At 36.4% G+C, this 15,463-nt stretch overlaps 2 protein-coding genes across 3 annotated transcripts in view; one reads left to right on the top strand and one right to left on the bottom strand.

Annotated features, from left to right (window-relative positions):
- Positions 1–15,463, bottom strand: part of LOC132119277 (calcium/calmodulin-dependent protein kinase type 1-like) — a 497,060-nt gene that overhangs the window by 471,574 nt on the left and 10,023 nt on the right. The gene's annotated exons all lie outside the window — the stretch shown is intronic.
- LOC132119262 (mitogen-activated protein kinase 14B-like) overlaps positions 1–15,463 on the top strand; it is a 42,478-nt gene that overhangs the window by 25,861 nt on the left and 1,154 nt on the right. Inside the window, exons 4-10 of one of the 2 annotated variants that reach the window (XM_059529075.1) lie at positions 1,733–1,844; positions 3,384–3,413; positions 5,068–5,115; positions 5,312–5,426; positions 6,407–6,478; positions 10,121–10,200; positions 14,521–14,599. In XM_059529075.1, the coding sequence (XP_059385058.1) occupies positions 1,733–1,844; positions 3,384–3,413; positions 5,068–5,115; positions 5,312–5,426; positions 6,407–6,478; positions 10,121–10,200; positions 14,521–14,599 (536 nt within the window). Of the gene's footprint in view, positions 1–1,732; positions 1,845–3,383; positions 3,414–5,067; positions 5,116–5,311; positions 5,427–6,406; positions 6,479–9,561; positions 9,642–10,120; positions 10,201–14,520; positions 14,600–15,463 lie in introns of both variants that reach the window. The other variant, XM_059529073.1, reaches the window with a different exon arrangement.

Raw genomic sequence — 15,463 nt, 5'->3', positions numbered from 1 at the left:
TTGTACATGTTACTTTCATTGTAAGCTTAATGCACACACATATCTTAAGAAGAATGCTTTGCAAACATGTATAACCCTGGGCTATAATATATAATGATTAATAATCATTAATTAATAATATAATGACTATAATTTGTAATACAATAATAATGCAAATACATTGTAAATATAACTTTTTTTCCCTTAACTTTAGTTTTTTGTTGTGAATGTATGAATCAGAATCATTTTTATAATGGTCTGACTTCTAAAAAATAATTTTACCATTATAGTATGCCTAAATGTTGGGTTTGCAATATGTTTTAAGCTATGTTTATTAAAGCTCTCAATGATTTCTGCAATTAGATTGAGTAATGCAATCAGTGTGCAATCATTGCAACTGTGGACTTGTACTTCATTGGACCATTCATTGTTATAAACCTCATAATGAGAGGTTATAATTAAGATTCCAATCAGTTAATGTTAATGCTGCTCTGCCTGCTCAGAAATGTGTAAAGATGTATTGCAGCATTAAATTATGGCACTTGTAATTGTGCAGCATTCAACAGCAGCATTAAACAGTCTGAGTAAAGACACCTAAGTGCCAAAAAAAAAAAAAGTAAGTTTGGCAGTGGTTTACAAATGCAAAGTGAAATTTTGAAACTTGACTATTAACCACACAGTTAGGTTTGAACAGTGTGAAACTTGGACTATTCTGGGTGTGACACCCTCTTTTACTCAGTGCATGTCCAATCTAAAAAGTCCCATTTTAATTTCATGGGTTCTTTAAGGACTGCTCTCACGCGCTGTCCAAATGTTGAGCCCAGTCTCAGTATATTTAATTTAAGATGGGTGAGAGCCGTTTGAGGTCACGCCTGGTGGGAGAGTTTCCCAGGAACAAGAGATCCAGTGTGAGTTGTGTTTGGCTGCTGAGAGACTGGAAACTGGAGCTGGAATTTCTACACACAAGCACTGCAATATGCATGGAAACAAGAGCTAAGAATACTGTTATGCTGCTATAAATACTCCAGCCCCAAAATCTCGTGGAGAATGAGTAGGGGAGCAGAGCTCGGGGCAAGGAGGAGCACGTTTGCCAGGAGATATTTCTGAACTGCATGTATCCATATCTACGATGTAAGTTTCTATGAAAATCTCTCTGACAAAGTGCTGGCTCCGCACTGATTGGTAGTGCTGGATGTCAATCAGAACCAGAAATGAGGTTAATTATGAACTGTCAAATAAAAAAAAAGGTATTTTACCATTTAAATTGTAAGTTAAACCGTTTTCTCTATCAACTTTTTAATTATATAATGTAATGATGCACCAAGAATTCAACAACCATTTGTATATTATGTGTAGTAGTAATGTGTATCTTTGTCATTCTTTTATCTTTGTTATTAAAAAATAAGCACAAAGATTTTTATCTTCGCCCTCTTTGGCCTAAATATCTGGCATTCCTTTTTTTGTTTTGTTACATTGAAAGGCTTTGTCTTTATAATAGTTTGGCTGCTATGCTCAGACAACTTGCAAAATAGTAAAACCAACATAACAAAGAATTGTGATTAAACTCGTGAATCGTGATGTTTCTAAAAAAAAATGTGTAATATGTTATGTTTTTCCATATCGCCCACCCCTAGCTTGAGTATAAATTCTGTTGTCCTTCGAAGCTTTAGTGTACTTCTGAAAAAGTTCATTCTGGGTAACAGTGAAGCTTCCATCTGAGAAGTTGCTGTGTCATGATGACTTTGTTTAACAGGTATCTGGTGACGCACCTCATGGGAGCAGACCTCAATAATATCGTCAAGTGCCAGAAGCTGACAGATGATCACGTCCAGTTCCTCATTTATCAGATCCTACGAGGATTGAAGGTTAGGCCCCGCCCACTGTTTTCACTTTTACTTTTTTGTAATTGTTCAATGTAGTGGGAGCTTAATGGAATATATATATATATATACACTGAAAGCTTGCATCGAGATCTGCTTCCATCCAATCAACAACCGATGGACAGAAGGGGTGTGCACGAATAGTCAAATATTCGATCTGTAATTATTATTAAAAAAAGAAATACACTATTCGAATTTTACTGCGTGTTGCTTTGCTGGCCGTAAACGCAGGGGATCCATGTTAAATCCTAAGTACCTAAGCACCAGGTGGTGCTGTGGAGCCTGTTAACAAGTTGATTTTATTTTATCGAAGAATGTCGTTGTCTGTCTTTCTTGTTAAACGTCATTTAAATAAATAATTGAATATTAAGAGTCCAAAATATTTTATTACTTGAAATATTCGAAAAAATGCCCATCTCTGCAGGACAGAACCAAGTTCCTACCCTACAGTTTTTTTTCATTTTCAATCATCTGTTTCACTCAGATGTACTGTACGTCACAACACGGGGAAAAAGTTCTGTCGCTACTTCCGCAGCATCGTGACTTTTTTTTTCCTTTAAAGGTACAGGTTATAGGACCTGCCACTAGAGGGCGCACTACCAAAACAATAACAATAAAATAGTTAATTACATACAAAGTCAATGCAAAGACGCGATCAGATTATGGATCAGATGCGATGCCCCGCGTTTGGCGTGTATGCCTCATAATACTAATCTTGTTCATTTGTTATAATAGCATACATTTTCTGTAAAGATACGAATCAAAACAACTCACCTGTGGAGTAAAAACACAAGCGAGATCGGCATCTCTTTCTAGTTGAAGTTTGTCGCGAAGCTCTCTCCATCTAGAAAATGCAACACCGATATTGATCCTCGCTCTTTCTCTCCTCTTGTCCCAAACTCTTCTTGGTTCGATTTGTTGGCCCGTACGCTTACGTTTACGGGAGCTGTCCTTGTCGACAGAACCAGCGGCAGACGGTAAATTATGTTCCATAAATAAGTAACACAATCCACCATAAAACGTGCAAGAAGAAGAAAATAAGGAACTGCTTGAAGCAAGCTAGTGGTTTGCTGGACGCTAGACACTACTTCCGCATTCGTCCACGACACTTGTCATGTGGTTTCTACGTCAGTAAAGGCAGTAACAAAGGGATAACGTCATTGACAGGAGACTGTACTGCCCCGTGTCACTGTTTAGAATGGGAATTTTCTCATGATTTACAGCTGGACAAAATATATAACACTAGCCTAGTGGTTTTTGGATATTTTACTGCAAATATCTTACAAATTGTACCTTTAGCGCTGCTCTTCATCATTCACTGCACAATTGCTATAATTCACTCTCTCTGATGTTTATTTAAAATATAATTATGTAGAGTTCATAGTACTTAGGAAAATGTGCTGGAGTATGAAGGACCGTTTTGGTGTAATGTGTGCTTCACTCAGACGTTTAGCCCGCAGGTAATTGGTTCTCATTGATCTCTCTATTTGACTGAAGTGAATTAATCTGTCTTTCTCTCTGCAGTATATTCACTCAGCAGACATCATCCACAGAGTGAGTAAACCACACTTTCTGTGGATTCCTTCATTTATTTATGAGCAATGTGAGATGATTACTTTTTAAATAGTTTCTGGTGTGGTTTTACAGTCATTTTGGAAGCTAAAAAAATTTGTTTCTTTTATTTTCCAGGTATTTTATTAAATGTTAAAGGGGTCCTATGATGCGATTTTCAAGGTTTCCTTTCTCTTTGGACTGTTAAAAGCTGATTGTGCATAGATACGATCCCAGAAGATGCAAAGACTAAAGTCTCAAATCCAAAGAGATATTCTTTAGCAAGGTTGTATATACCTTCACTTCCACGCCCCCATAAAATGCCTCATTTAAACACGCCCCAAAATATAATGTTTTTTTTTTTTTTTACATTAAAGGATGTCAACATATTCTGTAACACCAAATACCGAAAATAATGATCTTTAAGAAGCATCATATGACCCCTTTAAAGGTTATTGACATTATAAAATTAATAAAGTATTTGGGGAAAACTACAGACCTCCTACTTTATAAATTCCCTTCAGATATTCATTTATTTCTAGCTGCATCACTGAATAGAAAGAATAGTTCATCCAAACAATTGCTGAAAAATGACTCACCCTCATCCAAGATGTAGATGAGTTTGTTTCTTCATGGGATCAGATTTGGAGAAATGTAGCATGACATCACTTGCTCACTAACGGATCCTCTGCAGTGAATGGGTGCCGTCAGAATAAAAGTTCAAACAGCTGATGAAAACATCACCAATAAGTCCCCACACCACTCCAGTCCATCAATTAATGTATTGTGAAGTGAAAAGCTGCATGTATGTGAGAAACAGTTTTTAACAGTTTTAAAACCTTTTAACTCTGGCCAAAATGACAGTTCATAATCCATAATAATATTCCTCCAATGAAAAAGTCCATCTCTTGTTGTCCTGTTACGTCAAAATCCACTGACACTCTTGGATTGTTTTTGCATGTAAACAGTGCAGATATTCTTCTGATTCATACAAGTTGACATTTGCACTGGAGAAAGCAACATTATAGATAGACGACTCATATTTTAGCTGAAAGCAATGGTTTAAAGTTAATGTCTTATCTGTTTCTTACAAACACAGCTTTTCACTTCACAAGATGTTAATTGATGGACTGGAGTGGTGTGGGCTACTTGAGGATTATTGTGAAGTTTTAAGCAGCTGTTTGGACTCTCATTCTGACGGCACCCATTCACTGCAGAGGATCCATTGATGAGCAAGTGATGCAATGCTACATTTCTCCAAATCTGATCCAATAAAGAAACCAACTTCTACATCTTGGATAAGTAAATGTTCAGCAAATGTTCATTTTTGGTGAACTGTTCCTTTAAGATCTTTAGGGATGGAAAGGCAGGGGAGCATTTTAGACAGATTTGATTGAAACTTACAGCTGTCAGTACGAATTCGTTTTTTTTCCCTCATTAGTTGTTGCAGGTTTTCCGCTAGTAGACAGGTTTTAGGGTTTCACCCGCACCACTGCTTGTGTAAACACCTCTGTGGTTTATAATCAAGGTTATTACTGCCGTGACCTGATTTCAGCTCCCAGGATGACTTTTATTAGTGCACGAGAGCCATTTGTAGCAAAACATGGAGTGATTCTCACGTATACCTTATTTCCGCTCATCTTTTCCCATCATACAGGATCTTAAACCCGGTAACTTGGCTGTAAATGAAGACTGTGAACTTAAGGTGAGAGTGTTAGTCTAAGATTGCTCTGACTGCATCATAATCATCATCCTCATCTGTTGCTTTTTACACGGTCACATCTGTCATTATTATGCTCTGTTGACCAACAGTAGGTTTATGATCACTGAGGCACACACTGTAATATGAGAGCTGATAAGTCTAGTTTATGGCTAATGCTTACTCTGCTATCTGAGCCCAGATTTTGGACTTTGGGCTGGCCCGGCTGACTGACGATGAGATGACGGGATATGTTGCCACCCGATGGTACCGTGCCCCAGAGATCATGCTCAACTGGATGCACTACAACATGACAGGTCAGGATTACCCAGAATTCTCACTTGTGTATCGATGAATAAAAACAGCTTTTGTTTATATGGAATTTTTAACTTTTTGTAAGGCACCAAAGAATAGCATTCACAACTGAATACAAGAGTAATCACCTAATGTAGGATGGCATCGAAGATTATCTGATAGGATATGATTGGATGTTTAAAAATAAGATATTATTAATTGGTATTATTTTTTTCTCCATCTTGGTCACATTAGCAAAAATGCTTATACTTTATACCACAATATTGTAGTTTTTATTTTACATGTCTTCTTATTGGTTTAATTCTTATTACAATTCTTCATCCTGATTGGCTGACACATTTTTATTAATTTTCTGCACAGCTGTGATTTTTGTTCCATGTTTGTTGATCGTTATCACTTCAGTACATTGTTTTTGACTAGTTTAAAACAAACTTCAGCAATTGAAATGTTCAGCTTGTGGAAATTAGAAATGTTGCCTTGGAAATGTTAAAATTACAAACTAACACTGAAGTAAAAAAAAAATGTGTGTGTGTGTGTGTGTGTGTGTGTGTATATATATATATATATATATATATATATATATATATATATATATATATATATATATAAATATATAAAAATATATAAAAATATATATATAAATATATAAAAATATATATATATATATATAAATATAAATATATATATATATATATAAATATATATATATATATATAAATATATATTATAAAATTACATTTAAAGTACATAATTGTAATAACAATTATTGACACTTAAACTAAAGTTGAAACAAAAGCTGAAAATATAAAATTACAAGCTGATTCAAAAAATAAATATTGTAACTATATTAAAACTATTTTTTCATTAGAAAAACATGCACTGATGAATTTTACTTTTTGTAAGATTGTGGGCATTTGTTAAGAAAGCTACTATAATGTTGTCTTTTCCAGAATGTGTTTAGTTTGAATGTTTTGTGTTGTAGTGGACATCTGGTCGGTGGGCTGCATAATGGCTGAGCTCCTCACAGGACGGACCTTATTTCCTGGCACTGATCGTATCCTTTCCCCTTCATTCACCCCATGACCAAAATCTCAATCTGGAAATAACCTTTAGTTGTGTGATATTTGTTGGCATGCAATGCCCAAGCCCTCCCTTCCTCTCTGCAAGTGTGAAGAAAGACACCTACGCGTGTCAGCCAGATCTAATTCATAGAGAGGCAGCGATCCAGAGGGGAATGAGTCAGCTAGAGTCGTTCCCGCTGCCTCCCAGTGAGTCACACTGCCTGATGGTCCTGTTGACAAAAAACATGAACTTTGCTCCGTCTTAAATGACAAAGATTCCTCCACTCTGGGAATTTGAATGCTTTGCTGCTTCTGTTCTAGTGTGTGAGGTCGTCGAGTCAAACCCCCTGTGAAAAATACAACACACTCTCACACATTCAGTCCACTTTAAACGGGGTCCTGGCCTTTAGAGAGAGGAAATGTAATCTGCTTCTGCAGTTAAAACTCAGCTTGTGTTAAGTTTATAGGTGGCACATTCATAAATGCATTGTGTGTCTCTACAACATAATTAGTTTTGTCATTCATTTACTCGCCCTCATGTATTTCCAAACCATATCATTTTGATATGAAATGCATTGTGTATTTATTTAAACATGCTGTTTTTGACATCAAACAATCTCGTCTCATATTATTCACCTAATTTTGCAATCCACAAGTAACCTGATGTCTGTGGATTTGCAAGACTTCGCATAATAGGTAAATCCCTTGAGGGACAATGAATTGGTTAACGCTACAAACCAATTAAAATAATAAGTAATACTTGTTTCCAATATCAAGTAGCATAACATTGGTTTTTTTTCAGCTAAAATTAACTGAAAGTGAATGAAATCAAAAGCTTTTATTGTAACTCGACTTAAAAGTAAGCGGGAATGAAATTTAGGAGGAACAACTGAGAGGGAGATTTTCATCGAATAACAATTTAGACTTCACTCGGTTTCTCACACAAACTGTCGTATGAATTCAGAAGATTTGGGATATAGCAAATCATATGGACCATTTGTTCTGGTGGTCATTTTTTGAGCCTGGCAGCCAATGACCCCATTTACTTTCATCGTAAAGAAATGAGCAGCTCAGACATCCTCCAAAATATCTCCTTTTGTGCTGCAAGAAAGTTAGTCATACAGGTTTGGAACTGCACCAGAGTGAGTAAATGATCATTTTTGGCTACACTTTGCCTTTAAAGGGTTCATGAACTGCATTTTTAATTATTTTATAACATACTCTGATGTTCATTTATAATATTAGTGTGGTTTTTACATCAAAAACATGATTTAGTAAAGTAATGGGCTATTTTCCATCCTGTTTTTGAGCCTCTCTGCAGAAGGTTGTTTTTATAGGCGAGGGCACAGTCAAGACTCGCAAGTAAACGCCCACTGCTCTGATTGGCTGACAGTTTCACTTATTAAAAACACAGATGGACGCTGCTGTGATGCACTCTGAAAACAACATGGGTTATTTGGGTTAAAAGCGTATAAAGAGACACAATAGTGGTAAAAGCACATTTCCTCACACTTCTGTGTTGCGACATTACTGTTGGATCCACTCTAGTCAGACTCGGTACTGTCTCATCGTTTACTTCCAGTCTCTCTGAGAAGCCTGCATCATACTGTCTTGTTTATTAATAATTAAATATTTAATTGCATGCGAAGTAGAACTAACTTTTCACGACTGACATACACAGTCTAGTAATCTTGAAATGTCATCTGTATGGTTCTGTTGATGGAGTTATCCTGTGTTTGCATCTCTCTAGTATTTCCTCTCCTCCTCCTGCAAGTGTGTTTCGGTGGGCGGAGCTAAACAGACAGTGATGTTGAAGTAGGCGTTGATCTTTTCCTGCGAAGGCAGTGTTTAGCCACACCATTACGTCATGAAGTGGCACATTCCTAAACCAGTCGCTTTCTGATCTTGTTAACAATAAAAGCTTTTTTTAAACTAATGAGAAAGTACTGAGTTCTGAAACATACAGGATGTTAAAAGATCAAGGTAAATTTGATTTCTCAGTTCATGACCCCTTTAAATCCACACACACATGCATGACCTGAATGTTGATTTGTTTCTAACTGCATGAATGACTTGCCCCAGTCTCTCCTTTACTTGCTTGCAATCACTTTTCAGTGAGACCCCTTTACCTTCATCAGCTTTTCACTTACATTTTGATGATTGTTTGTGCTTTTTTGCTAACATCCACCTTTGTCAGATTTGAACACGGGTCAGTGTGGATCTGGACAAGTGTGTAGAACTAGCCCACTTTCTGTAGCTCACCCCTGCCTGTCACACTCAGTTGTACATATTCACAAGTTTTCACCGACTGCATTTACGTGCATAAGAATATTCCAATATATATCTGAATTTGGTCATATTCTGATTATGTAAGTGGCCATATTTCAATAACGTAGGCATATTCCAATTTTGTAAACTTAATGTAAATGCATTTACTATAATGAGGTTAAGCCGATATTTTGGTTTCTAGAAATCTGCATGTATTCATCAGAATTTTGGATCATGTAGACTTTTAAATTTTTGGAATATCCTCCGTAACTGAACATTATATCTCACTTTTATATGTTATATCTCAAAGAAAGGCAATTTCAAAGAAAGAGAGAGAGAGAGATGTAACTGAGACATGTAAAAGTCTTCATCAGAATAATACCTTAACCAGAATATGAAGAATAATCTGTAAAAGGTGTGCATGTAAATGTGGTCAGTATCATGTAGAGTTGTATAGAACACGTCTGCCTGACACGCTGTTGAATTCACTCAGATTTTATCTGCTGGAAGTGTAATTGGGTCAGGTAAGTGTACTAGCTTACATCTGCTGTGCCAGCTCGCTCAGTGAAACGATAGAGGAACCTGAGAAATACTGTGAGCTCCATTCGTTGTTATTACAGAATGCATGTTGGCTTTGAACCAACCATGACTCCCGTTTTATTTCTTCATTCACCCCATTTTCCTGTGCTGTTTTTATTCTTTTGTTAAACGATTACTTTTCCCATTGTTGTTTTTCTTTTTCTTTTCCCCGATCCCTGCTTTCATAGTCACCCCATTCCCTGCATTTTCCTTTATTTTGCTCTTAAAGATATTGATCAGTTGAAGCTTATCTTGATGCTCGTCGGAACCCCAGAGCCAGAGCTCTTGATGAAAATCTCTTCAGAGTCTGTGAGTTTTCTGTTCTGCCCGAGTTTGACTTCCTCTTTGTCGCAATGACGGCCTGGTGATCAGTTCTGCTTGCTTCAGTCACTCCTATGTCACATTGTTTTTTCCCCTTCCTTATTCCCTGGCATGAACTACTAATTATGCAGTCGCCTTAAAATAGTAAGTAGAAGTAAGAGAGCTGGTAGATGATTTTGCAAAGTCAGCCCATGCTTACGAGTGTATAGCAATGGCTTTCTCAATCTGCGTCTTGCACTTCCTGTTGCGTTTCCTGTCTTTTTTGTCAACACTGGATTGATTCACATGGGATGCATGGGTCTAATCTAACGTGGTGTGCATTTGTGTCGCCTCACCTCTGCTTCCTGTCTTGTTTTTCCCGTAATCTCGACATCAAGCCGCAACGATGGTCGTGTTGTTTTCCTGTTTTGTCCACTCCTATTTGTGAGTGTATTTTATCGTACACCCCTTGACCTGGGTTCCCCAAGATATAAACCAGCTTCAGCAGATAATGCGCCTGACGGGAACCCCGCCAGACTCTCTAATAAGCAGGATGCCGAGCCACGAGGTGAGAACGCCGGTCCACGTCACAGAACCGGCAGAATGTCACAGAAAATCCTCCAGACCCGGGCCGCTCTGGAACGAGCCACTACGTGTGCCCTATGTGACACTTTTCTGTTTGCTATGGGTCGTTTTTGATTTTCCAAACCCCTCCCAGCATCCCTCTTTCCCTACTACTTGCCTGCTTTTCGTATGCAACACGTCTGACCTAATTTCTGTCCCCACTGTAGTCCTACAGTTCACAGCAAGGCTAAGTTTATATGCAAATACTGCTACTCTTCTTAAAAACAGGCATGCAGTGAGTTCAGACTGCTTGAGCTTTAACATATTATTCTGTGCAGTAAACCAAAGACGCAGTGTTTGTTGAATGGAAGAACAGAAACCACAGTAAAAGATGTGTTTAGATCATTGCATTTGATTTAAAATATCAGTGACATTTATATATTTTAAATGTGGCTTCATTTGTACAAAATAAAGTAGAGTATTAGAGTATTGCAGTGATGTGTTTTTGTCGCCCAATCCTGAAGTTTACGTCACTCTGGTTCCCTCGACAGAAACCCACTTGGATTTTTCTATTGGTTTTCGGATCATTGCTGAAAATAAGTTTTGGGAGCAACGAAAGTTTATTATTTTTATGTGTTTTGCTCAATTTTCACAAATGAACACAACTTTTATGAATTTTTAAACCTAAATACAATTTAAACGTAGGCTATAAATGTCTACTCCATGGTTGCATGACTTTAATGTCGCCACCATTAAATATCCAACAGCACTTTCGGTAATTCAATTCAATTCAATTCAAGTTTATTTGTATAGCGCTTTTTACAATACAAATCGTTACAAAGCAACTTTACAGAAAATTAAAAATAATAATAATAATACAAGACGTAGTCAGCTAGATGATGAACTATCAATATTATTAATTAATAGTAATTATAGGATGCAGTCACACATGTAGCAATAATTGTTAGTTCTGTTTGTTGATTCAAGGTTAGGATCATCTGGGGTCCTCTGAGGGTCAGCATCATCTCTTCTCAGGTGTTCTGGATCCAGACTGGAGCTTGTGTAAATCCTAGTTACCACGGGATGTAAATCCCGTGGCAAAACATAGAAACAAGATAGAGACATCATTAGCATAGCTGCTGATCCAACAAAGTAAAATTAGTTTAACCCAAGCTAAAGAATAAAAATGCAGATGCAACTACACTCACAATTTAAGAGATACATTATTCGAATGCTTGGCGAAAGAGATGCGTTTTTAATCTAGATTTAAACAGAGAGAGTGTGTCTGAACCCCGAACATTATCAGGAAGGCTATTCCAGAGTTTGGGAGCCAAATGTGAAAAAGCTCTACCTCCTTTAGTGGACTTTGCTATCCTAGGAACTACCAAAAGTCCAGCGTTTTGTGACCTTAGGGTGCGTGATGGGTTGTAGCGTGGTAGAAGGCTAGTTAGGTACGCAGGAGCTAAACCATTTAGGGCCTTATAGGTAAGTAATGATAATTTGTAACAGATACGGAACTTAATAGGTAGCCAGTGCAGAGACTGTAAAATTGGGGTAATATGATCATATTTTCTTGACCTGGTAAGGACTCTAGCTGCTGCATTTTGGACTACCTGTAGCTTGTTTATTGACGAAGCAGGACAACCACCTAGAAGTGCATTACAATAGTCCAGTCTAGAGGTCATGAATGCATGAACTAGCTTTTCTGCATCAGAAACAGACAACATGTTTCGTAGCTTGGCAATGTTTCTAAGATGGAAGAATGCAGTTTTTGTAACATTGGAAATATGATTTTCAAAAGACAAATTGCTGTCTAATATAACACCCAGATTTCTGACTGTAGAGGAAGTAACAGTACATCCGTCTAGTTGCAGATTGTAATCTACAAGATTCTGTGTGGTGTTTTTTGGTCCAATAATTAATATCTCTGTCTTATCTGAATTTAATTGGAGAAAATTATTTGTCATCCAATCTTTTACATTTTTAACACACTCTGTTAGCTTAGATAATTGGGAAGTTTCATCTGGTCTCGTTGAAATATATAGCTGAGTATCATCAGCATAACAGTGGAAGCTTATTCCGTATTTTCTAATAATATTACCAAGGGGCAACATGTATATTGAAAATAGAAGGGGACCTAGGACGGATCCTTGTGGCACTCCATATTTTACTGATGATAAATGAGATGACACCCCATTTAAGTAAACAAAATGGTAGCGATCGGACAGGTAGGATCTAAACCATCTTAGAGCCTGCCCTTGAATACCTGTATAGTTTTGTAATCGATCTATGAGTATGTCATGATCTATGGTGTCGAACGCAGCACTAAGATCAAGTAAGACTAGAAATGAGATGCAGCCTTGATCTGACGCAAGAAGCAGGTCATTTGTAATTTTAACAAGTGCAGTTTCTGTGCTATGGTGGGGCCTAAAACCTGACTGAAATTCTTCATACAGATCATTTTTATGCAGGAAGGTGCTCAATTGAGCAGACACAACTTTTTCTAAAATTTTAGACATAAATGGAAGATTTGAAATAGGCCTATAATTTGCCAGTACACTAGGATCTAGTTTTGGTTTCTTAATAAGAGGCTTGATAACCGCCAGCTTGAATGGTTTTGGGACGTGACCTAAAGATAACGACGAGTTAATGATATTGAGAAGCGGTTCTTCGGCTACAGGTAACAGCTCTTTTAGTAATTTAGTGGGTACAGGATCTAATAAACATGTTGTTGGTTTAGATACAGTGATAAGTTTATTTAGCTCTTCCTGTCCTATATTTGTAAAGCACTGCAGTTTATCTTTGGGTGCGATGGATGAAACTGAAGTGTTAGACGCTGTAGAATCTACATTCGCTATTGTATTTCTAATGTTATCTATTTTATCAGTGAAGAAATTCATAAAGTCATTACTGTTTAACGTTGGTGGAATATTTGAATCAGGTGGCGTCTGGTAATTTGTTAATTTAGCCACTGTGCTAAATAAAAACCTTGGATTGTTTTGGTTATTTTCAATGAGTTTGTGGATATGCTCTGCCCTAGCAGTTTTTAGAGCCTGTCTATAGCTGGACATACTGTTTTTCCATGCAATTTTAAAAACTTCCAAGTTAGTTTTTCTCCATTTGCGTTCAAGACTACGAGTTACTTTCTTGAGAGAGTGAGTATTACTGTTATACCATGGCACAGTACGTTTTTCTCTAACCTTTTTCAATTTGATGGGGGCAACAGCTTCTAATGTATTAGAGAAAATAGTGCCCATGTTGTCAGTAATTTCGTCTAATTCATGTGTATTTTTGGGTACAAATAGCAGTTGAGATAGATCAGGCAGGTTATTTGCGAATCTGTCTTTGGTGGCTGGAACAATAGTTCTGCCCAGACGGTAACGCTGAGACATATAGTTAATATCAGTTATACGCAGCATGCACGATACAAGGAAATGGTCTGTAATATCATCACATTGGGGTACAATATCTATAGCAGTAAGATCGATTCCATGCGATATAATTAGATCTAATGTATGATTAAAACGATGAGTGGGCCCGGTGACATTTTGCTTGACTCCAAAGGAGTTTATTAGGTCAGTAAACGCAAGTCCTAATGTATCATTTGCATTTTCAACGTGAATATTAAAATCTCCCATGATTAGCGCCTTATCAACTGTAACTAGAAGATCTGAGAGGAAATCTGCAAATTCTTTTAGGAATTCTGTATACACGGCCCTGGTGGTCTATACACAGTAGCCAGAGCAAGAGATACATTAGATTTCTTTTGCATGTCTGACAGTGTAACATTTAGCAAAAGTATTTCAAAAGAGTTAAACCTGTATCCTGTTTTCTGGGTAACATTGAGAATATCACTATATATTGTTGCAACACCTCCTCCACGACCAGTCTGACGGGGCTCATGCTTATAACAGTAGTTTGGTGGATTAGGTAATAATAATTCATAATAATTAAATGGGATAGTTTGCAAGAGTGCGATTTACACAGCAAGTTAGTGAAAGCTGACTACCTCTATATTTCTATTTAACTACTTGTTAGCTTAGCTTAAAAAATAAAAAAAACTCAGGTTATAATTGGTGTATTCTATGTTGAAGAATAAAATGTGAAAATATATTGAGCTTGTGTTAACTGCAGACCTGATTTCAGGCATTTAACCAAAATCCAAATTTTGGCCTTTAAATACATCATCCATATAGCGCCCTGTATTGTCATGCTTTTTTCTTAGCCATCTTTCTTTGCTTTACTTTGTCCCAGATTTTGTCCTTATTTTGACTATTTAATAATTATATGTGACCCTTTAATGTGTGTGTGTTTTAATCAACAGGCGCAGAACTACATCAGTTCCCTTGCTTATATGCCCAAGAGGAACTTTGCAGATGTGTTTATTGGTGCAAACCCATTAGGTAACAATTCTGGCTTTTCCCACATGACCTATGCCTGATAAATCTCCTGTTATTCATTGAGGATCCAGACCTCTTTCAGAAGCGGCCCACACTTCCAGTAACTTAAGATCTGAGCAGCAGTAATATGATTAACTTCATCAGCTGATTTTAAATCGAGGTCCGGGGCCCCACAGGGAGCCTTGCTTTACAAGGCTGTCAAAGTTAACATCTTTAGATATTATGTTTAAGGTAATATTTTAATATTTCTAGTCAGAAATCATTGTTAATTAGAAATTTATCATTTTTTTGACAGCCTTAGTTTATAACCATTAGAAATAACAAGTCTGATTTTCTATTTGAAAGTTTTATATTAAATATAAAAATAAAGTAAATGTTTTCTAAATAATATGTACTACCATTTGGGGTCAGTATGATAAATTAAAAAAATCATAATTTTAGTTTCAGCAGGGATGTATTAAATTGATTAAAAGTGACACTAAAGATGTTTATAATGTAACAAAAGATTTTGATTTAAAATAAATGCTGTTTTTATAATTCAGCAACTTTCTATTCTTCAGAGAATCCTGAAAATTTGGTTCCCATAAAAATATTAAGCAGCAAAACTGTTTTTAACACTGATGATAATAATACCTTTAGAGCTCAAGAAAGCATATTAGAATGATTTCTGAATGATGCTGAAAATTCAGCTTTGCATCACAGGAATAAATTACTGTTTAAAATATATTGAAATAGAAAAGTGAGTTTTTAAGTTGCAATAATATTTTACAAATATTACTGTATTTTTTTTAATCTAATAAAAATAAGCATTAATAAATATTATTGCAATGTAGTAAAAATATAATTTTTTAAAATAAATTGGTTTTA

The sequence above is a fragment of the Carassius carassius genome, chromosome 38 (assembly GCF_963082965.1).
Source record: "Carassius carassius chromosome 38, fCarCar2.1, whole genome shotgun sequence".
NCBI classification, from domain to species: Eukaryota; Metazoa; Chordata; class Actinopteri; order Cypriniformes; family Cyprinidae; genus Carassius; species Carassius carassius.
The sequence above is the reverse complement of the archived record's forward strand: the minus strand, read 5'-3'. Positions and strand labels throughout refer to the sequence as shown.